The sequence below is a fragment of the Suillus bovinus genome (assembly GCF_016758785.1).
Source record: "Suillus bovinus strain UH-Sbo-P2 chromosome Unknown EDB93scaffold_73, whole genome shotgun sequence".
Classification (NCBI taxonomy): domain Eukaryota; kingdom Fungi; phylum Basidiomycota; class Agaricomycetes; order Boletales; family Suillaceae; genus Suillus; species Suillus bovinus.
In genome coordinates this window covers 150,812-176,916 of record NW_024542129.1, presented here as the reverse complement: position 1 = coordinate 176,916, position 26,105 = coordinate 150,812, and the positions used below count along the sequence as shown (strand labels likewise).

The following is a 26,105-nucleotide window of genomic DNA, read 5'->3' as shown; positions in this document are numbered from 1 at the left end:
CGTCGCCAACAGATACCATCCAAGTCGTAACATTGGGGGTTGTTCCTATGCTTTCTCAGTCCAGTGATAGGATTAACGTTGGGAGCGGTGGTGACAGTGTTGGCGTATTCAGATCCAGGACCTGATGTGACAGAGGGTTGGACGTTGAGCATGCAACAGGCTTTGGATGTGATGTGCGACATGCAACTTTTGAAGGTGATGGTGTTTGTTTGGAACGAGGCCAAGATGGGAGCCCCACTACTAAGTGACAAGCTGACAATGGTGGCAGAAAAATTATCATGCATGCGTTGTTCTAACTGCATGCGGAATAGTTGCCAGGCAGGAGTGGATGGCAGGCCCATTAGCAAATTGAAGACAGCCTCCTCGTCAGAGTAAGCAGCGCCCATGCCAATGAGCCGGTCTCGGCAGCTGATGTGCAGCCCAACGTAGTTGCTAGCGTCATTTGTGTCTTTCATTCTAAGGGCCTGAATGCGCCTTTGGATCACAAATTGAGAACTCATGTCATTGTGATGGAAATGATTTCTGAGGATTTTCCGAGCTTCACGCGACGTAATCATGGTGTTACGAGGGATAAGAAGGTGAATGCTCGGCGCAAGCTTACAGAGAATGATGGTTTTGGCTTTTGAATCATTGATGAGCCAGGAACGTATGGCCGCCTTCTCAGCGTCAGTAGGTGATGCTGGGTTGGCTGCGCTGGGCAGGACTGAAGCCGTTCCGAGGATGTCGTTCAGGTCCACCATTTCTGTGACATGGCACCAGAGGTCATCATTTGTCAAGACGAGCTGCACCTGCATCTCCCAGGGAATGTAGTTTTCTGCTCCGGTCAGCTCTGGGATATGGTCATATTTTTCCATCATGGAAAAAGACGTGTCAGAGGAGAATGCGATAAGATCAATGAATGTGAGCCATTCAACAAGAGGAGTTTGTGATTTCCGGTTTCCGTGTTCTGTTAGAACACAGGGCTCATAACCTGTTGGAAATACGCTCAGTGTTGGGAATCAACGACTATATTTCATTCTAATGTACCTGTTGGAAATACGCTAAGGTAGTCCAAGTGTAAGTACATGTATATGTGAAAAAGACAAATGAAATGTGTACCTCAGTGTTGGGAATCAACGACTGAGGCATGCAGACAGCAGAAGAACAAAAGTACTTATGCTAGAGCAAGAAACAGAGATTGAACACAAAGTGGCGAGGTTGGACCCAATACCTAAGTTAATCTGCCCCAATGGGCACCAATATCGTAATGTGGATCTTCCAAGTGCGATTCTCCAATGTATCACATGATACACCGGTGCATGATGCACCGGATTATGATAACATCCCGGTCCTCCAACATCCCGGTTCTCCAACAGCAGGCAGAGTGGTGGAGTGGAAGGCGTAGTTCTCAAACCCTGGAGTCGACAGCGGACCAAGAAGGACTGGCTGCGTACGCATGTCGACAAGCTGCACTGTGGCTGTCTCTTGTGGCCTCTTTTCAGGACCTATGGAAAGATGTACCTATGTTTGTAAGTGCCGCCCTTGACATTCCACCGGACAGTGACACCAAGGATGAACCTACCATCGACACACAGCCTCAATTGTGCGGTTGATACATCACTCGTGTAGATATAAATATATATATATTGCACTCAGCTGTCCAAACACAGCTCGATCGCAAGGAACAAGATTAAAATCACAAGGTACAGACTACATAGAGATTTGTAAGATCGAGAATGCCGAGAATGCCGAGAATGGCCTGTTCATATTCTATACTCAGCCTATTAGGGGATTGTACAGCCCAGTACATTGATGTATCAGCGGTCCTACAGCTCAGAATGATTCGTGTATCACACTTTATTACAGTTACGAGTATTTAATACATCACTCCCCCAGCTACTTGTGGAACCTCAAGGGCTCATGTCTGCTACAGGTGTGCCCACTCTATACAGTTGACTCCGACTGTCGCTGAACTGTCTGCTACAGGTTATGAGCCCTGATAATCAATCCTTTATTGCCTTTTCAAATTTTGATCTCACAACCTGTGGGCTTTCAATGAGCTCAGGCATCTTTTGCGCTGTCAGGTATGCTACAGCATGTGGGTAATAGTCAAATAATGTCAATTGAACACGGATTTATTATTCAAATTTCATGGCTTGTTGCTCTGCTAACTCCGGTTTCTCCCCTGGAATTAGTGCTGCCGCAGTTCGGTTCTGAACCTCGGTTCGAACCCGAACCTTTCCAAACCAGACTCAAGGTCCGGTCACAGGTCCGGCATGGCCCCTGGACCGAACCTTAAGTCCAGTTCGGGGTTCGGAGCTAACCAGAACCAGTTCGGACGTGTTTGAACCCCACCAAAACCACCATCTGTCAGCACCTACACTACCTCAATTTCGCTGCTGCTGTTGCAAGTCCCTGACTCCTATTGGCTCATAGTTTTGTCTCAAGGTACGTTGTGCATGTAGACTCGACTCTGGATGGGGGACTGACATGTTCTCAGAGTTTGCTGTGCAGGAAGCTCGTTGTAGCGTTTTTCCTTCTTCCAGTCACTCATGACAGCGGACGACTACTGCGAGCGAAGTGATAAACTCATGAGGTAATTGTTTGACATAGTCCGAAACTCTCATACCTGATATATTCAATGCATATGTATCAAGAAATCCAATGGACCCATGCAAATCTAATGATTGTTGTGTCGGATTGTCCTTTCGTTTCTCCATAAGCAATTAGAACCTTTTGCCCTTCATTCATGCCGGGTTGCATGTCCAGCCTACACATTTGAGCACGGTAAACTCTTGGAGCCTTTCCTTCAACCAGGGACCTTACCACACTGGGGCTCACAATCCACATCTCATTAGTCATGCCGTCCACAACATCCACATCCACATCTTGTGGAAACTGTTGCTCCTTTAAATGACCTTTGTCCTACCTCTTTCCATGTCGCTTGGAAGACCACAAATTACAGCACTACAGTCAGAAGGTCGTGCCCTTACAATTGAATAATCTTTTATAGTCAACTGACGATTATCTTTTCGTGCAGATCATCGCTCTGACAGAGGTAAAATTAAATTCAAGGCTCGCAAACTCTTTCGATAATGCTCTCGGTTCAAGAACACGTGGATAACTCTCAGATGTGAGGGCGTGGCCTTGTACATTTTCGTTCTGTGTTCAGAAGAACTTTTGCCATACAAGTCGGCATACTTCATGTTCCCAATGCCCACTTACCCTTCGCAAGATCTCCTCATCTTCTTCCCTCCTCCTACTCTTGTCTGTCATCCGCACTCGTCTGAGCCATGTCAGCAGTTGCTGATGTGCACTGGGTGTTTGCGCATGGCGTTCATGGTGGAGCTCCGGCCCATCGTCTGCAAGCTTGGTCGAACCCGGTTCGAACGCGAACCGGACCTCCCGAATGTGTTCGGTGACATTCAGTCCAGGGTTCGACCAAACAGCTAAACTGAACCTATGGTTCGGTTTGGCGTTCAGAAAATTTGGTCCAAGAACATCACCAAAACTTCAAAATTCAGGTATTCCCTGATTGGGCTGATGCTGACAAATATTTATGATCATGGATGATGGCGATTGCGAAGGTCAAAGAAGGACTTGATCATTATGATGTCAAGTAGCTAGTAGCATACCATTGTTGCATGTATCTGATATTCAATGATATACTCCTGTCATTATGATAGTACTCTGATATGGATATGCTACTCTTTCTCTCAGCCTGGATACACCCCCAGTATCTTAGTAGTAGTTCTAATGCAAAATTACTAAGCTCCATGGTATTCCTTTGTTGTTAAATAAATTTATAAACATTGGTAAACACCCTTGAAGTGTTCGATCGACGACCGTTGAAGCATTTGAAGCTCCGACATCAACAAGTCTAAACAACGGACTTCGCAAATTCTGCCTCCTTCGTCGTCTCTCATCTACATCTCTCTCCCATCATTCATCATATGAATTACTGCGCATGGCACCATGTAGCCTAATATCCGACTCTCAAAACAACAAAGTAAGTCATTAGCAGTAATGTAGGATTCTATTAATGGTGCATATATCCACTTATAGGATCCAATATAGAATTCAGGATCGAGGGGCGCAGTGCATGGGACTTCGAAGTAATCTGGTGGTCTGGTGCGTGCACAATTTCTTTTCTGGTTATCTTCCTGACAACATTTTCTTGTATAGGTTTGCCTACCTGCACATTTACTACTGCAATATGTCACATATCTGCAGTATTTCTACCAGTCATGTTACTTCTTACCTCTGCCATTCTCTCGAGCTCGCACCTTACTCTCAATTTTGTAATCTATCATGTATTTACTGCAAAACAATAAAACATTTTTTGATATGATACTAGTCTGATAAGCAATTAGAATGATTCAACAGGCATTAGAAGTGTCAGCATATGACGGACAATGAGCTTAAATTGAGTTCCTTGATCTAGCAATCCCAGGATGCCTTGTGCTGGCGGCGCTTGGTGGGCCTGATGTAGCTGTTGATGGGTGTTGTGCAATGCTATCACCTTAGCTTCCCATATCTGGTTTTCGAACTTTTGGTGATGAACCGGACTGAACCGGACTTCGGCAGCACTACTACCTGGAATTGAACTACTAGGCACAATTAATTAATTTCAGCCAAACTGGTTGGTAGCGATTCTACCGCAACGCACATGCGTATCAATCACGATTCAACCGTTCAAGTCGATTGTGCACACGTAGGGCTGCGTGGAAAATGCATGACGCTATACCTTCCCTGCCATGGCGACCCACCTCGTATACATTTGGTTCATCTTGAATGGTAGCCCCATTCATTCTCAATACGACGACGCCATACGTCTCGTTATTTCCTACTCACAAACTCTTGCAGTGATGTATTTTCTCACCGCATTTACGACCCTGCTTGCAGTGGTCGCCGCCAGCGGTCGTATCATGACCCAGCAAGAGATCCTCGGACATCAACTCGAGGCGGCAAAACGTTGGCAGACCGGCGACTCTCAGAACGTAAAGAGCAGCGGTGTTCAGAATATCACATTCACGAATCCAAAAGCCTCAGGTGACTGAAATGCTACAAGTAAATGTCTAATACGTCTGATCCATCTTCGTCCAGAATTTTATGTCGATGGCAAATCCCTTCCGCTTGTTGACTTCGACGTTGGTCCTAGCTGGGCAGGTCTACTACCCATCAGCAACAGTCCTAATGAAACGCGTAAGGTGTGTGCATGAGTGGTCCATCTACGTCTTTCAAATGTTATAAGTGCTGATATCAAGTATATCAGCTCTTTTTTTGGTTTTTCCCTCCCGGCCCAAAAGGGAGTCTTGATGATTTGATTTTTTGGTGCGTCATCAACGCAGCGTGCGCCTCGCTGCTGACCTGGCATGTTCTACCTGAAGGACTAATGGTGGCCCTGGCTGTTCCTCTCTCGCTGGTTTGCTGCAAGAGAATGGGGTAAGCATCTTTGTCGACGGCAAGACTAACTTATAATTAATTTACTCTTATTCGAAGCCTTTCACTTGGTCCTGGGGTCAGGCCAAGCCGACGGTGAATCAATGGAGCTGGACCAACCTCTCCTCCGTCCTTTGGGTGGAGCAACCAATTGGAACGGGATTTTCCCAAGGCATCGGGCACGCACAGAACGAGGACGATGTTTCTGCTCAACTCGTCGGTTTCATGCAGCAGTTCCTTGAGGTCTTTTCGGAACTCAAAGGCAAAAAGCTGTATTTATCGGGCGAAAGTGTAAGTTTTCAGAGAGTCCGGTAAAGCATTGTTTTGACTGTGTTCAGTACGCCGGAATGTACGTGCCTTGTAAGTTAACAGTTATCTTCTTCGAACATAGCTCTAACGCCAATGAAGATATCGCAAACTATATCTACGAGGACCCGACTCGGTTAGACCTCTCTTTGCAAGGGATATGGATCAATGATCGTAAATATCATTTTTACTTGCTCCGTCTCTTCTCAAGGGCTTATACATGAAGCTCAGCCGTAATCTCGTGGAGCGTGGTGCAACAGGAAATCCCTGCGTTGGACTTCGTGAAAAAACACGCTAGCATCTTCTCATTTGAGTCTGTTCATTTCATTCGGACCTAGTTTGCAAGTCGCTCATCAATAGGATGCAGGCAGACGTTCATGGACCACCTCGAGGAGGAGGCCGCGACGTGCAATTATACTGGCTACATGGATAAGTACGTCACATACCCTCCAAAAGGTCTCCTTCCCCTGCCAGGAGACTCTACCGATTCTGCCAAAGGCTGCGGTGTCTGGTACGATATTTGGTTTAATGCACTGACAATTAACCCTACCTTCAATATGTATCGTATCTGGGACACTGTGAGTCGAAAAGGATATTAATGAATACATATTAACTTCTGTTCCGCTCAAGTATCCACTTCCGTGGGATGTTCTAGGTTTTCTGTAAGCCATTCAATGATCAACCCGATGCAGCCCAGCTGACACAGATCCAGAAATCACCAGTCTCCGGTCTACTTTAACCTAACAGACGTAAAGAAAGCTATCCACGCGCCCGTGGACACGGACTGGGTTGTATGCGGTGGTTTTATCTTCGAAACCATAGACGGCAGCTTGCCTCCTGCATTCACTGTATTACCGAGTGTTATCGAGAAAAGTAAGCGGGCCGTCATCGTGCACGGTCTCGCAGACTTCAATCTCATTGCTGATGGGTATGACTTCGGTTTTGACCCTTAATCTTCGTTTATTCTGATGCGATGGTTTGATGACTTAGAACCAGAATCACCATTCAAAAGTGAGTGCATTCTTGACCATCACAGTATCACTTTAACGACATTTGTAGCATGACTTGTGCGTGACTACTAATGTTTGATGTACACTCCGAGTTACATTCACTTATTATATCATAAGGGAATGGTTTGCAAGGATTCCAGACGCCTATCGCCAATGACAGCTTCATTGTGGATGGCGTGGGTGCATACGGGTCGATGCACTCGGAGCGGGGACTCACTTATTACGAGGTAGCTTTGGCTGGACATCTGTGAGTTCACTGCAATTCGCAGGGTCTCGTTTCTGATGTTTTCCATACTAGGGTTCCTCAGTTTGCACCAGGGGTAAGTCGACAATGCTGTCGTGCAGACGCCATCTAACGCAGAGACGGATACTTCCAGCCGTCCTTCCAGATTATGCAGTATCTGATGGGATTTAGAGACGCTCCTTAGATAAATATTTGCTTCCCGTATTACCCTGTCACCAATGCTGCAGTCTGTGCGTGAAGGTTGGAGCACAAGGAGCGGAGTGATAGTAGCCTTGAAAATATCTCCTATTTCATGCTCCACAGTCGTTCATCACACGGCGCCAACCTGCTGATCTGTGATGGTAGCTACAGCTTAAATTTTCTGCAGCAGAAACAGAGGTGGCGTTGATTTTGATCAATGTCAGCCACCAACTTGCCAGCCCTGAATCAAAGTCACGCGCCGGCCTGTCAGGTGTTCTCGTCCGTCGTACTACTTACCGCGACCTTGATATCTGACACATCACAATAGCACTTCTCTATCAAATAATGCCTGCCATCAGGACACAACTGCTCTCAACAAAGGACGCCATCGACGGACATAAGACGACAATGTCAAAGGCTTCTATAGTCGCAGAGGAAATGCAAGACCTGGCAGACTGTAAGCGCAGGATGACACTCGACTCCATGGTCCATGCCAAACAGCACTCATGGAACTGTCTTCACAGGTAATATACATTATCCCTTGAGCGAAAGTGAACGCAAAATCTTCAAGACGCGCAATGGCAAGGCAAGCAGCATGCATTGAGACTGCCCAAGACTATTCCTTAGCCATGACGGTTCTCCCAGCGCATCACTCCGCATCAATGGGCAGTATACGATTTCACCAGAACCATTCCTTGCGGTCGTGTCACGACGTACAAGGACATCTGCGTCGCTCTTGGGCAAGGTTCACCGCGATCAGGTGCGCGTTCACAACGCAATCTCTTCGTTTTCCTCTCACGATCTCGTTGCCTAGTTGGTTCTGCGCTTCGAAACAACCCATTTGCACCATTTGTGCCTTGCCATCGCATCATCGCATCAAATATGTACATCGGCGGATTTTTCGGTGAGTGGGGCACTGGCGCAAATGCAAGGGGCGGACAGAAGAACACTGGGTTGCAGTGCAATAGAAAGATAGAGATGCTTACAAAGGAGGGGGTTGTATTCTCCGTGGATGGGTATCTTGCAGACGAATCTCTGCTCTGGAACGGGAGAGCCTGAACTGGTTTCTTTAGTTTTTATATACGATGCTACCGGAGTGGGACTACTGTTAGGTTCATCACTAATGTTTACCAAAACAATATAAATGAATAATCAGCTGTAGAGGTTCGATGAGTTTGGTGTTTCCAATATGTATCAGTTAGGTTATCTCCTTTATGATCACGTCTGCGTGTTGAATTCAATCTAATATGAAAGACTCAACTGCATTCCACAGCCCCTCGAACAAGCATAAGGCCATAATTTATAAAGTCCGCTCAATGATACAACAGTTATCAATTACAAAGTTCAACTTAGTACTATGTCCGTAACCATACAAGGCTGCAAGCGAAGCGTCACGGTGCTTGTGAGATCATGAGAGGTCAAACATTATTCAACCTCGACCAGCCTGCAGAGAAACCTGATTAGTGCATGACAAAATAGCGTTTAGGAGCAGACTCACTCCGCGCCCTCGACCACGCCCTCGACCACTACCCCCGCGCCCTCGACAATTTCCTGATGCTGAATGGTTCAAAGGGAAATGGTTCGAAGGCTGTGGGTGCATGGGATGACCTTCGAGTTGTTACCACGCAGCGATTAGCAACGCAAAATCAGCTATGAACAAAAGCTACCTACGAGACGGTATAGGCGGAGGCAAGCTCTGAGTTCCGCATCCAGGTGAAGAATAGGGTTGTGGAGAGCGAGAACCAACAGGCTGAGGTTGTGTTGGCGGAATCTGGCCTTGGTAGTAGTCTTGCATGCGTGGAATTGGTACGGGGTAGGGATGTGCTGGCCTGTTCGTTGCTATGGAAGATCTATGAGGTGCACCTATAGTGGAAGGCTCCCCCTGCAGTGTGAGTGAGGGGCGGGAATCAAGGGGTGGGGCATGGGGGTGACTTGGAAGATTGCGTTGTTGAACTGGGTGTTGCGACCATGATGAAATGGGTGTTGCTGAAGCCGGGAGCGGTGAGATGGGTCTTGCTGAAGCCGGGAGCGGAGAGATGGGTACAACGCTTGGGCTCACTTGCACGGAAGGCATCTGCATGCCTGAAGAACTTATAGAGGAAAACCCTGACGCACGCTGCGGAAGGTGTGGCAATGTTTGTTGAGTGGGATTGGTCACAACAGCGGATGTTGGAACAGGGGAGGGAACCCGAGACGATGACCTGGCAATGGGATACGAAGAGCTTGGATGCTGATAGGATTGTTGGGTACGCTTGTCCAAGCCGGGCGGATATTCAGGCCTTGCTGACATCGGAGAAGGTGGCGGTAGCGCAGATGAGACTGATGAACGATCGAGGGTAGAACTGGTGGCCTCAGGTGAGACTAGTCTGGTATTTTGTGCACTGCCTGCCTGAGGACTCTGCGTTTCATCTTCCAGCATATATGGTGGAGGCGCCTCGTCTAACACTACGCCTTCCTCCTGTGCAGCCCAATCGTGGTATGCTCTTTGAGCTTCATTCCATTGCTCCGCCTCTTCCTTTGGCGGTGTCGTTTCCTCATATCTGGGACGAGTAGCCCAATAATCCTGCAACTCCTTGACGGGAAATGACTCGTGTAACATACGTTCACCGCGTAGGGATTCAGCAGCGAAACCAGCTATGCGCATGTACCAGTCTGACGGAAGCGAGTGGCCATCGGCGTCGAGTGCTATAAAATTGAATTGTGGATGAATCGGGAGTTGCTTTGAAGAAGAGACTACGGGCATGAATGCTGTGCCTTCGTCGTATTCGTCCCACATGGCGCCGTAGATGATGCGCACCCCTGCGTGTCTGGCGGCGTGGATTTGTTTCCAGAGAAAGTGGCCCCCGTTTCGCTTTATTCCATTGAGTCCCCATTGCCCGCGAGAGAGATTGTAGCCCTATAGGACATAAACAATAAGAATGGCGATGATAGAATGTGCAACTGGACCTACGCTGCCTCCAGGGAGCACTACGGGTATATAATCTACTTTCTTTCCCCCTTCGTCTTCTCTTCGCTTCAGAAAATCAAAGTCCTGTTTGACCTTCTCGTTCCCCCAGCGTTCCGCTTCCTCTTCGTTCCCGTAACGTCCTACAGTCCAGGGACTGAGCGCATCGAAATCTTCTGTCCAGACTCGCAAGAATTCGGGGTCTGGGTCACTATCAGATGTTGATGTGCGCCAATGCCCAGGTACGCCAGCCATAAGATAAGCACCGCCTGGTGTGGAGGAACGAAAGAAGTTGGCAATAGATCTGACGACCTGTGGAGAGTGGTGTCTGTCATTGAATCCAAAACCTGGGGTACAGATAAGTTAAACGACCATTATCACACTTTGTGCGTGCGAGCATACCCCACAGAGCGATGACCGGCTTGCCTTTCTCCCGAAGGTAATTTGGGCTGTCTAGGACACACTTATCGCGTATGAGATGCATCCAATCTTGCTCGAGCACCCGTTGAATCTTGTCAGGGTGAACACCCGAGACATCATACCTAAAAATGCGCAGTCAATATCGAACAGACTAAGTTGATGAGTATGCGCACATTATGGCAAAGACCCTTCCCTCTGCTTCAGCAGCCTCTCTGACACGATCGCCCACTTCATCTCTGATTTTCCTCATTGCTTCTGAGCCCGCCTCCACGTCGCATTGGCCTGCGAATCGTTGCAAAAACGCGCCATCGACACCATGTAACGCCATCCAGTGAAAGTGGCGCCTCACCGTCTTTGAGTTTCGCGAAGAGAAGAGGAATACGGGCTCTCCATCTGCATTCTGGAGATCTGGGGCGAGAAACAGCTCGGATGGGGAGTATTCGGATACATCTGGCCATAGGTCTGTGTTGGGGCGTCCGCCATCTGGGATCGGCTTATCGAACCAGTGCAACCATCCGTGGTGGTTAGGATCCATGGGTTCTCCGTCTCCATTGCACGTGAACCTGAAAAAGTAGTGTTCAGCGCGATACTCTATCATGATCATCCATCCGCAAGTTTAGCTACAGAGGGACTCGTTGGCCCTCTGGCTTGCGTCTTAGCGATAATTGACTATCGAACGTACCATCCTTGATATCCGACTAGAAATTTGTCTTGTATTGTCTTTGGATTTGCTCTGTGGTGAGGGTGATAAGTAACATCGCCGCTGCATTTCAATCAGCGAGGGTAAAGTTGAGCCTACCTCTTGAGAATTCGTCCGTCTAGCTCTTGCCTTGACATGGTAAGAAGCAAAGATCTCTGAGTGGTATGAACTGCGGGCTAATCATGATGTAACTGGTCTATATATACAAGCCTTGCCAAGACTTTCGGGAAATGGTTACTATTCTTTTCCGTACATCATCGCAGTTCGGTACGTAAATGCGGTGAACACAGCATACAAACCATACTACACATAGGCACTCACCACTTCTCCAGTCCACAATGCCAGATCTCATTACAAGTACTACACGCCTGCTAGGATTTGAATGTCACGAGAAGCACGTATAAGCAGCTGTAGTTTTCCCCGATCGACGACGGGCTCGTACGACAAGACTATCGTAGGACTTGAAGACAGGTGCTATGTTAAAGAAGATGGAGGGGCATTGCAAGGCGATGTTGACAACGGCGTCATCACGAGATGGACAATTAATAGCAAGCGGCAATGACGAAGGAGTGCTCATCGCTTGGAATGGAGAAACTAAGCCCACCTCCGTCCACTCACCTCGCTGGACTTTCTCCCGATGGATCAGTACTGGCGAGTGGTTCATGGGACTTTACGACGACGTTTTGGAGGACAAAAACCTGGGGACAGCAAGAAATGCGATGGTAGTTATATCCACTGCATTCGCCATTCACTAACTGGTGATCAAACTTCTTGTCATCGCAACATCGGACAATATCACAATTCATAATTCAAGCACGAGGCATCCTTTGAGACTCGCAGTGGATGGAACTACTAGCTCACATGGACGCCCGATAGCACGCGCCTTCTTTCAATAGGCCTCGATGCCGTCGCATGTTAGCCACGTTGAGGCTGGACGGGCTTCATATACGACACAGGCATCAAGGCCGCCCTTGCCGTTGATCCTTCTGGCACACTCGTTGCTTCCGGCTAAATCACCCGCAATGCATGTATCACAGGGGATCTGTCTACCGCTGAACGGCTGTTTACACGAGATTCTGGTAAAAATCCTAACAAGAATGAAAGGAAAGGGTAAATGTATGCTGTGATAGTGATAGACCATCTACCAGGTGAGCCAACTCTGCTAGACTTTGACGTGTATTAGTTGGAACGTTCCGTGCATATAAGATGACCACTTGCGTCCTACTTCTGGAATGACTATTTCAGCACCGGTGGACGATGACAAAAAATTGTGTCAACTAGGCTTCTGGAACTGTCGGTCGAGGTCTTGCATGCTGATTGTTTCTATCATGTGTTACATGAACACTCACAAACGTCTGCTCAAACAAAAGCCGCATTTGTCTATTTGGTTTTGTTGAAGTTTTGTACTGTTTCGTCTTACTGTTATGACTTAAGGTTCGGAACTGGACTGCGGGCCGCAGCACTTTCTGCAACAGGTCAGACTCGGTGACAGCGGCAGCCCCTTTGCAATAATGTGCCACCCAGGCCCTGCAGTCGGTTTGCTAAGAGCTTACCAGCCAACTTATAGGGATCACTTCTACACCACTGATGCCATTGAGATGGACCAAGCCGTCAATAGACTTGGGTACACCAGGGAAGAAACTTCCGGATACGTCTTTTCCACTCCATGGCATTCCACTACCCCGCTCTATCGCATGTACAACCCCACAGTCTCTGACCATTTCTACACCACGTCATATTCCGAGGTGCAGAGCGCGACTGCAGTCGGTTACAATTATGAGATGATTGCGGCATATGTGTATGAGGCCAACATATGCGGAAGCGTTGCCTTCTACCGTCTGTACAGTCCCAGCGCCACGGATCACTTTTACACCACATCCGCATCAGAGGCGAGCAACGCTGTTGCTAACCTTGGTTATACCTTGGAGAGCGTCGTGGGTTACGTGCTCCCTGTGAAACCTTAAATTTTGACCAACAATCAGAATCGCTAAATATGCTCTACTTAGTTTCCTACTATCACTTACATGTTTCGTATCGGCTTATCTCCTTTCTCACTAAATGTGCTCGTCTGTTTGTCGGATATATCTTCGTACTTTCTAACGGCAAAAGACGAGGCTGGAGACTATGTAATCGAGCACACAATAACTTTGGTGAACATTCTAATCAACAAAAACAGGAGAGCTGACGAAAACAAAAACAGCTGGAACACAAGAATATCAGCGTCAATTTAAAAACAATAAGATCGCAGATCAACGACTTGCGATCACGTACCAGATGACAATAATACGGCGTGTAACTAACCCCAATATGGATGAATATATGTGTGTAGAAAGCTTCGACGACGTGTTTTACGACAAGATCGTCAATCTCCCAGTGTGCCAACGACGCTCTTGAACTCCGAAAATTGGAGACCAGCTGCGAGGTGAATGAGTTCTACGGGCGTCTTCTCATCGCCAACGTGTCCTCTTGCAAAGTTTCGAATGCACCTGCTCGTGTGGCTTCATCGCTAAATTAGTGGCACGGTTGGCCATAGCAGGTGCAAGCCTATGGACAAGCTCGAGCTCGCTGTCGACACAGCCAGATTCGAGAATGGCGCTTTAGTTTGAGGACGTGCTCGAGTACGTTGATGATGGGTAACATGATCTCGTCAGAGAGAGTATTATAAAATAGATCCTCGGCTCCGCTGGGTCCATCCGAGACCGGCGTGCAGTACTGTCCTGGCGAAGCGATCCTTGAGAATTTTCAGATCTGCAAGAGCGATAGACAGCAAGGGAATAAATCAGTGAGAGGAGAGGATAACGTGTGATACTAGTTTGACTGGATAAGTAGGCTTGCAAGACGGCGAGAGGGACACCACCGAGTAGAAAAGGAAGGCTGGGAAACATACATCCGGGTGGGAAGGCTAAAGCCTAAGTGAGGTATTTCATGGTGGGAAAGGTCTAACTTTTCCAGACCGCATCTGTAGCTTAAATCAAGGTGTTCAAAGTCCTGCATTTTCCAAGTTGGAATTGAGGAAGGTTGGACGCAGAGGGGACAGACTCTCTGAGCGCAGAATTGGACCAAGACCAAACCAAAAACACGCTCAGATTAAGGGAAGTGGGTAACTAGTGCTGTGGGTGGGAGAAAGAAAGACGATGGAGGAGCTGTGCAAAGAAGAGACTTTTAGTCGCGCGTCACAGTATATCTATAAAAACGCGAAGATCTACATGATGCAAGAGCAGTCCGGCAATAATTGGGCATGTTTGGCGCTGTTAGGGACCCAAAGGTATAGATCATGTGACCGACTCCGCGTCCAAGCGCGTCTTCGACGCGTCGAGCAATTGCAAACTTATCCGCTGAGTACATATATCCGAATGATTTCGCCCATCGATATGTCGTTTTGAGATTTTACAAGTCATGTCAATATGCTTATTGATGTGCCATATAACTCTCGGGGAAGAAATCAGTAGAATATTCTGAATCAATCGGCTCTAGCTGTATGTACTTTATGCTACCTAAGTGTGCTTATGGGTGTAGATCTCTCAAGGTCTAGAGTTCCAGCGTAATGCCTGCCACTTTCCATATTTGGAAAATTCATCCCTGTGTCAGCCGCCGTGCTGGGCGATTATATATATTCCCTCATTCCTGCCCCACTCCTTCATCCACTCCTTCATCCGCTCCTTCATCTGCTCCTTCATACACTGTTACATTTTCACAGCTTTTCTTGTACGAGTCTCTTATATTGGAGTCTTAGAAGTTCATGAGCGAGGTATGTGGCGTGTGACCCCCCTACTTGGCACGCTACCGTCCTTTTCACGACTAGCACACTCAAAATCATACCGCCAGACACTGCGTGGTACGTTTCTTCCTCACAGTGCTGCACATGTGTCAGGCCACTGACGTTCACCTAATAGCGTTCAAACCTACCGCAAGCTTTGACCACAACCCATACGTACGTCTGTTTCTTGTCACACTCTTATTCGCGTACTGACCGACTGTTGCCACTCAGGAGCTGGAGGAAAGCCCTAACAATGCATCAAGATTTACGATTTAAGGACACGAAGAGACAATATACTATAGCTGCTGCCCTTCACGGACGTCGCTCGCGGCGTGGACGGCGCAGGGATAGGACCTGGGTCCTCTTGACCCTCTTTAAGCGCGTCTCCTGGCCACATTCGCCGAGGCTCTCAAGTGTCTGACTTCTCTCCGCCCTGTTCCTCCTCAGCATCTCCTCGGTCGGTTGCACTGGCCCGCACCATGGTTAAGGCACCCCGGCCCACGTTAACTCGATACTCTCGTGGCTCGTAAGTTCGGGCGCGAGATGAGAGGGTACGTTCCACTTTTAATTTCTAGCTCGCCGTTGACATAGCGCTCTCCTCAGGGCATCGGTGGTCGCTGACATCCAGGTCGGGACCTAGTGGTGGCTTGGGACGTGGAACGTTGGCCCTGCTCTGCAGGTGTTGCTAGCGTTCCATCCCGTTCGCTCCTCAGTGCCCGCCGGGTCCGGGGTGGCATCGTCACAAATCAGTCTGCTTCCTCGGCGCCAAAAGGTTCAAAGAGCCGAGGTCGTCAGCGCGAGTAAGCCCGCCCCGGTTTAACAAAACAAACCTGGAAAAAATACGAACAAGAGGAGAAAGTACTATCGCGACCTAGGTCATAGGAAAAGGTGAGTAGTTCCATTTCCTCACGTTCATGGTTGCCCTCGAAAGCATCAGCCCGAGACGCCATACCTTGTTTGATTGCATGTTCTTGTCATTCAATGACATGGTATGGAGTCTCGGTCTCAGCTGATCTGATGCGTAACAGTGCATTCCTCTGATTTTCACAGTAGAACTGGAGTATTAAACAGATAGATTGAAAACTTGCAATACGTCTTGTTTTCACCAAATGTGTGGTCCCACATTAGTGGAGGGAACGGCTTTAACGTCCCAGAAATTCACTGTTGTCGCTTGTTGATCATCATTTTCACTTGTTTCCACTAAACTCGACTCCGAACTTGTTTTGATTACTTTTCATCTACTACCACTTGACAAGTTGAAGCATCATCGGATCTTTGATCATTTCGCCGGAATCTGGAGCTCGAGCCTATTGTTGCAGGTAGCAGCGGCAGCAGTATATCGATGGGAGACACATGTAACGGCATCTTCCATGTTGAAGTTGAAGTTCGTCCAGTGGATGTAACTACGAGCCAATTGCTCCTGGACCCGTTCAGTGCATTCCTACAATCTTTCCATTCGTCGCAAGAATTACCGCATCCGAGGGGCGCACACTGCAGTCTACCAGTTGCAGGGGCTGTGGATCATGTCGATGAGATATCATCATCGGTACGCATTTCTTTCCCACGAACATGTTCATTGTCGTATATTAATTATGTAAGACCGTGGAGAAGAGCATCGTCATGGACGGGCCTGGTCTTTGGAATCCCTGTGGATACTATAAATCACAGAGTTCGAGGTGGACTTTTCGAAGTTCAAGGGTCCGACTAGGCGATAAGGCTATCGCTTTGCGGCTCCAGATGAAATGCCCGACGACAATGGACTTAAAATTGGGTATATCTTCAGGTCTGTCGGTTTTTCTCCCTCAGGCGCCTCGGACCACCATAGAAGGTAGAAACGGAACCAATTGGATCTGGCAATCGTGGTACGGTTCTCCTGCACTCCAGAACAATACTCAACGATACTCAGTTTTTTTTAACTCTGGAGATATGAACTCAGGAATAGTTATCCTGCTACTTCGACGTCTCTTCCAGCAATAGTATCCGGTCCAGAGCATCTCGTATGCTAATTTAAAGCCACAAATAAAACACCATGACCATCCGACAGGTTCGCAATGGCTCTATGCGGTAATATTAAACGCGGCATGTGGACGGTGGAGATATCGACTTGAGTAGTTGTCCTATCACTTCGACGGCTCTTCCAGCAATATCCGCTACACTGACATGCATTGAGCATTTTAGCCGTGCAGTATACTTGTTTTTCATCAAACCTTACTGGTCAACGATCTAAAGAAAAGTACACCTGACTTGATGGTAGCTTGGTTCGGCATCGGCGAAGGTATGGTACCTTGTGCGGTGACTGTTAGTGCTATGCACGCCAACACGGCAGCGGAGTTAGACGATTGGAATACGATCCAGCACCAATAAATCAGTTCGCCTCTCTCCTCTCTGTTCGCATCACATCTAGGGGTGAGCTCTTATATTTGAATCACGCCTAGACACTTATGGATGTTCGTATAAGACTAGCGTCGTTTAGGTACTTTACAATATAGCCTGTTCTATCACAACTGAGGGCTAACGCCGTGTCTAGCTCTGATCATCACTGCGTTCGTCATGTCGCTCAAATGACTCGGTATAAATATCGCTAGCCCGGTGAGACTCGGAAATTGATGACCGCCGAAGACAACTGGAATGGGTAACTTGGCAGGATAAATATGGCTTGACTACTACAAGCAAGTCGCTCCAGGAAGTTGTCAAAATATATTGATATGCCGAATACTTTGCCCTCTTGAATTTTCCCGGTAATGGGACAGATTGTCTTAAGATCATGGCATCTCCGGCATATGAGAGGAGTTACATAGGGGATAAACTTCACGCTGTCAGGAGTCACTCCTGCAGGTCACTAAGAATCGGACGCAAGTCCTTTTGATGTATTTCATGGCCTTCCTTTTTTGAAAAAATTTGGAATTTTTCACGCATCAAATAGATTCGAGCAGGCTGATTGGATGTTCCGCTAACTAGGTGTTCGAAGTATGAATTACCAATCACGGGACCAAATACAATACCCCTTTCGTAGGGCCTGACAGAAAATGATAATGCTATCGCCTCGTTGCACCAATCGAACGGCCTGGCCACTGAGTTGTAGCGGTCATTTCCCCTCCACGAAGTCTAGGGGTAAGTGCAGCGTGAGATGATGTATGGGCTTTTATTTCAAAATCACACTTGACCGAGGTTGCTGTCTATGTCAAAGTTTTTCCGCAGTAAAATGAATGCGTTCGCGCGATAAGCCGCTAGCCTTTTATTCAAATAGCACTAACCTGAACTTCCAAGGAGCTAATCATCATGTTCGTCCGTGTCTTTTTGTTTTCTATCATTTTGCTTCTGGTTTCGCAAGCCACTGTTAAGGCGTCGACTGGTTCGACCCCTTGTGGTTCCGGCACGGCTCGCTGTTGCGAGGAGGTGAGAATGATTAATGAACGGCGAAACGCATTTATGCTTACCTGCGTTGTAAAGGATCCATCTCAATTAGGCAACGTCAACGATGAGGAGTGCCGAAGCTACTCAGAGCCTTGTTTGAGTGGCTACCTAGCCTCTTGCTGTTATACAGTTCCCGAGCTAGTAAGTAACATGATTCGATTAAACAGTGCGGTCGATCTAATTTGACAACAGTACTATTACTTCTGCGAAGAGTCAAGTTAAAGGGGTTGCTAAGTCCGTGAAGCACGTTACCTTTGCAGTTGAAGGGTATCCGTTGCGCTGAATTTTAATCCGAAATTAGTGAACGTCATGAATGCGTAATTACACGCTTGTACCAATAATATTCTAGATCTTTTCGCTGACATCTGGTGGAGGTGCACATCAGATCACTCAAATAGCACAAAAGCACAACTCACATAAAGCCTTGAAATGTCTGTCACGGAAATAACCAGCATGTCACTACGAGATGATTCTTGTGCGGCCCTTGTAGTAGGATGTGCCCTGATAAAAATGAAAAACGAACATGAGCTCTTGTCTATCGACTGGTACTTGCATAACAAGCGTCGATCCAAAACCACGATGACGGCGCAATTGAAACGCAAAGTAAGGATCCCTGCAAGAGAACGAACTTGACCGTATCTTGTCCCGTTGATACGGACAACCTTAAACCCATCGATCTATATTTTGCTTTATAAGTAACCATGTCGCACCATGTGTATTGCATTAGCTACGGCACTGTAGCAAGATCTGCCCAATAACACCAGTTCGCCGTGGGGTTGGGTTGCAGTACGAGACTAAGGCACATATTATTGAGCCGTGCTCTAAAAAAAACTGAAGGATATCTATCACTGTTAATGATGTGGACTCGACGTCGCATTACCACACTCGCAGAAAGGGCAGTGGTTCGATGGCAGACGAACGAGGAAGCATCGCATACCTAGAAATATTTCGCCAGAAGACAATCTCACTCCAACTGGAGTGCCAAGGCTTAGAAAGGTCCTCCTCGGAGGCTACGTTCCATTTTCATCTTTTGGCCTACCAACGAGATCGCGCTATCTTCACGATCAGGATTAGGTGCCGCTGATGTTCCTTCTCGTTCGCCCCTCAGTAACCACCGGGCCCAGGCATGACGACGACAAGAATCGGTCTGCTTCCTCGGGCTATGGCCGAAGTGGTGTACACGAGTGAGCCCCACCCCGGTTTAACTCCCAATAAATGATGCATGCTGGACGGGAGGAGATAAGGATTGTTGGGACCTTGCCATGGAGACTCGGGAAGGTGAGTACTTCCATTTATTGACACTCATCTCCGAGCTCGTGGAATCAACTTGAGACCCAATGGGATGTCCAAGTTATTTTCATGAGCTTTTGGTGTGCACTGTCATCGCATGGAAGCTCGTTAGGCTGGTTTATTCCTCCGGTCTTTGCAGATGGACTTGATGGAATTTGAAGTTGTGCATATGTTTTCTGCTTGGATTGAATTGTCGCTTGTTGATCGTAGTTTTCACTTGTTTTCACTAAACCTTCGACCGACGACAATGACTGAGTTCGAAAATCATAATGAGTGTTGTGGGCAGAACTATTTCCAGGTAGTTCTGCCGGAAAAACTTTGAAGATGGTCCTCCATTGTTGCAGGCATTATTCTCTCGTCAACGCGCCGCAGTTCTGCAAAGTCAAATACTCTCCCTTCTAAAACTTCCTTTCCATCCCCGAGGCGAAATTTATGACCATCACTTTTTCCGTATTACGAATATCTTCAAGTCGAGCATCGATGAGATCGATTCGGGGGGACCTTTGAGATTGTCACCGGAGATTGCTGCACTAGTGGAAAACAAATGCAAAGTCGGTATCAATGCCTGAAAGAGTTCGGTTGTATTCGCATCTCCGGGAGTTCTGCCCACAACACTCAGATTCATGATAAATAAGGAACGACAATTTTTCTTCTATCTGCTCTGCCCACGCCCTAATATCTTGTTACGCCTGAACTCGTCCAGTTGTTGCAGCAACGGTGTACGGGTAGTATAGTCTAAGCGATGGGAGGCACGCAGAATTCCAAGCGGCATCTCCCATGCTCAGGCTGAAGCGCTGATTCTTGAAGTTGAAGTTGGTCTAGTAGGACACAGCTGCGGGTCATTTAAATTCTTCAAAGAACTACGTCCAATGCACTGGTGCATCTGCCTGGCTCTTCTTTTTCCCTTCTCATTCGTGGTAGGAGCTGTCGCCTTCGATCCATGGGCGTACACCATCCAGTCTACCAGTTGCAGAGCTGTGGATCGCGTCCTGGACGAGGAGGTCAATATTACCATTGGTATGTACCCATATATGCGCGTTTCTTGCCCATAGAGATGTTTTAATCGTTGTTATCATAGATTATGTAGACGTCAACCCAACCGCGGAGAAGAGCATCATCATGGTCCATGGATGGCCCAGTCTTTGGAGCTCCTGGGGGTACCAGATCGAAGAGTTCAAGGTAGATATCTCTTCCACTAGCCGATGACCGGCACGTTAATCAATTTTAGGATGAGTATCGCATGATTGCTATCGACGTTCGTGGTTTCGGGGGTTCAACACACCCCGCCGATGTACAGTCGTCCAGCACGTTGGCCGATATCACTGGTGATCTGACTTGCGTTCTCGAGCATGTTGGAATTCAATCTGCTATTTGTCTCGGGTATGTTTTGTAGAAGATCTGGTCTGACTCACCTCATATCCTTATAGTCATGACTGGGGTGCTGAAGTCTGTTACGAGGCTGCGAGAAGACGACCTGATGTTTTTCATGCCTTAGTTGGCGTCACCGTTCCGGTAAACAAATCACTATCTTACAATTTTCCCTACCCAACAAACATAACTAGTATTTGCACGCTGCTGGCCCCTATGCAGACAGCGCTCAGCTCGCGGCGGTCATGCCCAAATTAGCTTATCAAGTTTTCTTCGAGAACTATACAACAGAAGCCGTAGCTGAGCTAAACAAGGACATCAAGAGAAGCCTACGCGCTACGTTGCGCACAGTAAACAGCACCCCTCCAGATAGCTTCCTCACAAGCACCACTACTTATCTCGGTGCATATGACAACGTGACGGAGGTATGATTAGCGCTCATCCTAGGACATAGCTTAGCTAATCTTGACTAGATTCCTCCAATCCCGTTCTTCACCTCCTCCGATGAAAAATATTTTGTCGAACGGTTCAGCTCACAAAAATTTGACCATAGTACGAAACAGAATTCATCCGATACCATACTAAGCTAATCGATTCCCCGCAGCTCTCATATTCTACACTCGCGGAGTGCGTAGATGACTTCTTAAAATGGAACCCATAACTGAATGAGGATTTGCTTACTAGAATCGCTATGGAACGTGGCAATCTACTCAAGCGCAAGGAAATTACACCATTCCCCAGCCCGTCTTGTCTGTTTTGCCTCTCAACGTGGGTCATCTGTCCATTTGCAGGACCCTACTCATGTGCACCATCACTCTAGGATCCTGTCGCAGACTGGGTATTCGCCGCTAGATACTTGAGATCTGCGACCCTTTTGCCACAATTGACGACCAAGGTGCGTGATTTGATCTGATGCTCAGGAATACGTGACGATCGAATGTAGACAATGGAAGGTGCCCACTGGCCCCACCTCGAGCACTCGCGAGTGTTTAATGACATTCTCAGAGCATGGTTGGAGACCTTGGAACATTCTCTCACGCCAACCCAGCGAGTCTTCTCAGATGAATTGTAATCCACGACCTATTATTCACAATTCAAGGAAGTGGCGTAGACACTCAAGGACAAGTGTACAATAACAATAGCAAGCATGACACATTATGTACATGGATCTGTGGGGTAATCCACTAGATGAACATATCTGGACGTGTGAGGGGTTACTATGTAGGAACAACATAGACAGCGTGCATAAGTACAGTACAGCATAGGACAGTAGGGTCATACAGGTGCATACATCGCTGGGGTAGATCACAACATTGCATTGAACAAGTTACGCTTCAGGAAAGCCATTACCATTCTGCAAACCGACACCCAAGGTCTGGCGGAGCAGCATTTCAACACGATCCCGCTCCTCGTTGATGCGCCCCATCTCGTCCTCCCAGCGTGCGACGCGGTGGTCGTATATTGAGCGTAGAGCACCGAGACTACCAAGAGCAGTCTCGAGCGCGCGCTTGAGGTCGCCTTCCCGCGATTCCGAACTGCCGTCGGAACCATCACCAGAGGAAGTGGAGTTGAGAAGCCTCTCGACAAGCGTCGTGCCCTTGGCGCGGGATGCTCGTCGACGAGCAGCAACGCCTCGGAAAGAGTTTCGGATATTATGCATGCTCGGAGACTGCGTCCCTATTTCACGACGAATCGAGCGTGATGTCAAGGCATGCAGTTTTGTAGAATGCGAAGGTGCAGCAAGGAGGACCATCGTCGTATCCGTCTCACAATCAAGTGCTTGGAACTATGATAGTATGGCGGTCAATGTCAGCATCCACCCATGGCTTTTGATGACATGTCATCTCACCGCCTGCTGCAGAGCCTCCCACCGTGTATCCCACCTCCTCCGTCTCTTTTCGATATTGTTGACGTAGTTCGGGTGATACTCCAAGTCTAACAAGTCATCCTTGTCGTCCTCGTCCTCGTCCACCCACTCAGCGCCCTCATCAGGCACCGTCCCATTCACCCAGTTCCCCTCCTCAGCAACCTCAAAATGATCCTCACCAGCGGTCTCCTCACCAGATGAGTACGGCTCTGGGCTAGTGTCTCGTGGCTGCGTGCTGTCCACACGTGGCGGCGGCTTGATCTTCCGCTTCCGAATTGTGCTCTGGACTCGTAGATCCGCGGATGCCTGACGACGCTTTACTTTGCCAGTCGGAAACGGAAGGCTGACTGGTTGATGGCTCGGGCTCGACTGGATACTCATCGTTGCAGTGGAGTCGAAACGCGGCCGTACGCCTCCTCCGAACGCACGAGATGCCTGCAAGAACGCCCATGGGTTGTATCCAGGTCCAGGGAAGGGCGTTGACGATGGTGAGAACGTGGAGTCTGATAATGCTGCATGGTTGTTCAAGGCGTACATCTGCATCTGGAGAGCGAGTTGCTCTTCAATCACCGAGGGATGGTTGGGGTCGTAGTTGGAGGAAGGCGCAGTGTGGATGGGATAGGCAGAGTAGGTGTTGTTGCGTCGAACGTGAGAGAATGGGTAAGGATAGGGCGAACCCACTGGAGGTGCTGGACTAGCTTGCATGCTTTGCATGCTAGATATCAATGGTGACGGAGCAGCAGTTTGGCTGTGAGGCGTGGGTGGTATGGGCGCAACTGGGCGAGGAGACTGGAAGTAATGAGATATATAAGCAGCTGCAGCGTCATCATGAATCTGATCATCCGAGTAGACCTGATTTTGCAATGGGTGAGGTCGTCCGTTGCTCTGCTGTTGCTGTTGCTGCTGTTCTGCACCACGTGTGTCCGAAAACATGCGGCTGTGTTGGTTCCGCAAATTATGCTCTGGCACAGAGTCAATCTGCTCAGTCGTCAGCCTCACCGGAAGTGCAGGCGACTCACGGCGCTCCTCAGTAGATCTGACGGGAGGCTTTTCAAAGACGGCTGCGTCGAAGCTTCGGAGACCAAGTTGGTCTGTGCTGCCGTTGCGGTGGTGTTTTGTGAGGCTCGAAAGGCGCTGATTTGCAGGCTGCGTAGGGTATTGCCTCGCGGGATACGGTTCAGGTAAGCTGGCAGTGGGTGAACGTGGGGTATACGACTCTATTTCACCGTCGTGGTCTCTGTTACCGTCGACGGGGTAGTCATGATCATTTTCGATGAGAGTGTCATTATCATCATCCTCGTGATAGTCATTACCGTGGGTATAGTCGTCAAGGTTCTTAGGGGTTGCGATATCGTCTTCTGGTTCTTCTTGGACAGGCAGTGACTTGTCGGGAGTTCGGGTCTTCATGGCCTGCAAGGGAGGTGTATTGCTTGCAAGCTTGCTAGCTGCAGGTGGCGTGACACGAGCATTGTCAACGACAATGGCTTTCCGCGCAGTGAGCGGCGGACTGGGAAGCCTAAGGGAAGAGCTTCCGTTAGATTGATACGAGTCCCGCTTATACGAGACGTAGTCTACGTCCACTGCAGTCACACTCTCACCGCCCGACGAGCCAGTAGGCGTGTGGTAAGGAGGAGAAGTGCGCTCAGGAGAGGGCACACGCTGCTGGGGGTGTCCCGAGGGTGAGTAGGACGGAGAGCCAGTCTGACTGGACGGGAGGGAACGCTCGCGTGCACGAGTACTATCGCTCGGCTGCACTTCCTTCTCGCGTTCGACAACGCGGATAGAACGGGAGCGCTGCATGCTGCTGCTCCCTTGACCGTCTGCGTCCTTTGGACTCGTTCGTTCGTTTACGCGGACACGATCACCGACGGGGTCTTTGAGAGGTGATGGCACCTCACGTACATACACAGCACCGCTAGCAGCGCCACCGGCGTAAGCGACGCCAGACATTCCAGGCACGGGTGGCTGCTGACTCAGAGCCTGCGCGTAGTCTGCTCGCTCAATCTCTGCCATAAGCTCTTCTGTCATTTGCCAATTCTCCTCGATTGCGTGGAAGTGTGTTAGGAACTGGGGAGGAGGGACCCTGTTAATAGGGCGCGGATAGCCCATTTGTGGATTCATGAGATGAGCGTGGATGTTTGGCTGACTGAGTGAGTGTTGGGGCAGAGGAGGGGGCTGATGCATGTTGGGCTGACTGAGCGAATGTTGGGGAGGTTGTGCTTGGTGCATGCTGGGGTGAATAGAGGCCGAGGGAGAATAGTGCCTCTGAATTGCTTCTTCTCGGATATGAGAAGGCTGATTGAGTGGAGATGGGAGTTTGGTCACGTTAGGCGCGGCTTGCGCGAGGACCGGCGGCGAGGAAGTTCGTTTTGACTGCGGGGAGATGTTTGAAGTGGTAGGACTGGCTTGTTGTGCCTGGCGCTGATTCGCAGGCTGAGTTGGTGTTGCGTAGATCTGCATAACGGAGGGTACGATAGGCAGAGATTGAGCCTTGATCGTCCTTTGTCTCGGAGATGGGGACATTTCACGAGGTGGTGTGTTCTGGGAGGAACCTGGCATATAAAGGGTGAGTTTTGGGGTTTGGAGCGGTTATTGGATAAGAGAAGATCCGCTAGCGTTGTAATAACGAGTGGTGAATGACAATGAAAGAAGTGTGATTATTGTACTAGGAGACGTAAAATAGACGACGATGTGTGAAGGAACGGACTAAGGTCCGGAACAAGCTAATCATGATGGTTGATGGTGATCTACACTTGCCAAGGCTGCGATGGGAAGAATAGACACGAGAGCAAAAAATAAATAGGACGAACCTTGAACACCGGGGAACATTTGAACTTTTCTTTGTTTATGTGGGGACTGTGAAGTTGTCATGGGCTATATCGGAGCTCACGATGACTTGTTGTTGTGCTCGCTGTTGATGGTGGTAGAAAGAGATCTGAGAAGATAACGAGTTGAAGAATGCGCCAGTCAGCGCAAGTTCAAACGTACGCGCGTTTCCAACGTGGCCTGGTGCGTTGCAAACAGACAGTAGGGGTGGAAAAGGGCCGTGATATTGGAAGCGCTGCCTCGAGGCAAAGCCTGACAAGGAAGTCCGGATCCAATCTCACAGCACATTTCATTCCTACTAGCCTAGTCGAGTAGCGCTGGGCTATGTATGTGATTTCCTACGTTCATAAGTAATTAG

At 48.5% G+C, this 26,105-nt stretch overlaps 7 protein-coding genes across 7 annotated transcripts; 5 read left to right on the top strand and 2 right to left on the bottom strand.

The window, feature by feature from the left end:
- Positions 1-1,313: 1,313 nt before the first annotated feature.
- On the top strand, positions 1,314-1,979 carry EDB93DRAFT_1254428 (uncharacterized protein; the record flags this gene model as incomplete). The annotated part of the gene is made up of 4 exons (XM_041453610.1): positions 1,314-1,582; positions 1,636-1,783; positions 1,846-1,912; positions 1,966-1,979. The coding sequence occupies 4 exons, from the start codon at positions 1,314-1,316 to the stop codon at positions 1,977-1,979; spliced, it is 498 nt and encodes a 165-aa protein (XP_041303615.1).
- Positions 1,980-4,907: 2,928 nt separating this feature from the next.
- Positions 4,908-7,444, top strand: EDB93DRAFT_1232369 (Alpha/Beta hydrolase protein; the record flags this gene model as incomplete). Its single annotated transcript, XM_041451301.1, has 16 exons — positions 4,908-5,031; positions 5,086-5,189; positions 5,255-5,313; positions 5,370-5,424; positions 5,482-5,712; positions 5,760-5,781; positions 5,830-5,901; positions 5,959-6,040; positions 6,095-6,305; positions 6,358-6,389; positions 6,440-6,655; positions 6,718-6,738; positions 6,787-6,794; positions 6,855-6,984; positions 7,036-7,057; positions 7,115-7,444. The coding sequence occupies 16 exons, from the start codon at positions 4,908-4,910 to the stop codon at positions 7,163-7,165; spliced, it is 1,440 nt and encodes a 479-aa protein (XP_041303614.1). The 3' UTR covers positions 7,166-7,444.
- Positions 7,445-8,322, top strand: EDB93DRAFT_1172028 (6-O-methylguanine DNA methyltransferase). Its single transcript, XM_041450376.1, has 4 exons — positions 7,445-7,618; positions 7,686-7,747; positions 7,807-7,921; positions 7,976-8,322. The coding sequence occupies exons 1-4, from the start codon at positions 7,507-7,509 to the stop codon at positions 8,218-8,220; spliced, it is 534 nt and encodes a 177-aa protein (XP_041303613.1). The 5' UTR covers positions 7,445-7,506; the 3' UTR covers positions 8,221-8,322.
- Positions 8,323-8,404: 82 nt separating this feature from the next.
- Positions 8,405-11,228, bottom strand: EDB93DRAFT_1172026 (uncharacterized protein). The gene is made up of 6 exons (XM_041450375.1): positions 10,699-11,228; positions 10,508-10,647; positions 10,112-10,452; positions 8,833-10,057; positions 8,660-8,769; positions 8,405-8,605 (listed from the first exon to the last, which is right to left on the bottom strand). The coding sequence occupies exons 1-6, from the start codon at positions 11,127-11,129 to the stop codon at positions 8,591-8,593; spliced, it is 2,262 nt and encodes a 753-aa protein (XP_041303612.1). The 5' UTR covers positions 11,130-11,228; the 3' UTR covers positions 8,405-8,590.
- A 1,508-nt stretch (positions 11,229-12,736) lies between these two features.
- On the top strand, positions 12,737-13,189 carry EDB93DRAFT_1092584 (uncharacterized protein; the record flags this gene model as incomplete). The annotated part of the gene is made up of 1 exon (XM_041446443.1): positions 12,737-13,189. One exon carries the CDS (start codon positions 12,737-12,739, stop codon positions 13,187-13,189), a length of 453 nt encoding a protein of 150 aa, XP_041303611.1.
- A 7,366-nt stretch (positions 13,190-20,555) lies between these two features.
- Positions 20,556-22,126, top strand: EDB93DRAFT_1092524 (Alpha/Beta hydrolase protein; the record flags this gene model as incomplete). Its single annotated transcript, XM_041446440.1, has 10 exons — positions 20,556-20,703; positions 20,765-20,865; positions 20,915-21,066; positions 21,114-21,198; positions 21,249-21,479; positions 21,528-21,606; positions 21,659-21,681; positions 21,739-21,822; positions 21,875-21,949; positions 21,998-22,126. The coding sequence occupies 10 exons, from the start codon at positions 20,556-20,558 to the stop codon at positions 22,124-22,126; spliced, it is 1,107 nt and encodes a 368-aa protein (XP_041303610.1).
- Positions 22,127-22,381: 255 nt separating this feature from the next.
- EDB93DRAFT_1092598 (uncharacterized protein) lies at positions 22,382-25,042 on the bottom strand (the record flags this gene model as incomplete). The annotated part of the gene is made up of 2 exons (XM_041446445.1): positions 22,382-22,840; positions 22,904-25,042. 2 exons carry the CDS (start codon positions 25,040-25,042, stop codon positions 22,382-22,384), a joined length of 2,598 nt encoding a protein of 865 aa, XP_041303609.1.
- Positions 25,043-26,105: the final 1,063 nt, after the last annotated feature.

What these genes read in the sequence shown, in the direction of transcription:
- EDB93DRAFT_1172026 (XM_041450375.1), bottom strand. Translation starts at nt 11,129, where the DNA reads ATGATCATGATAGAGTATCGCGCTGAACACTACTTTTTCAGGTTCACG. An exon ending in GCCGGTCATCGCTCTGTGGG is followed by an intron (nt 10,453 to 10,507) that starts GTATGCTCGCAC and finishes TCTGTACCCCAG; the next exon opens with GTTTTGGATTCAATGACAGA. An exon ending in GCCTCCGCCTATACCGTCTC is followed by an intron (nt 8,770 to 8,832) that starts GTAGGTAGCTTT and finishes AACAACTCGAAG; the next exon opens with GTCATCCCATGCACCCACAG.
- EDB93DRAFT_1172028 (XM_041450376.1), top strand. Translation starts at nt 7,507, where the DNA reads ATGCCTGCCATCAGGACACAACTGCTCTCAACAAAGGACGCCATCGAC. An exon ending in AATGCAAGACCTGGCAGACT is followed by an intron (nt 7,619 to 7,685) that starts GTAAGCGCAGGA and finishes CTGTCTTCACAG; the next exon opens with GTAATATACATTATCCCTTG. An exon ending in GCAAGGTTCACCGCGATCAG is followed by an intron (nt 7,922 to 7,975) that starts GTGCGCGTTCAC and finishes CTCGTTGCCTAG; the next exon opens with TTGGTTCTGCGCTTCGAAAC.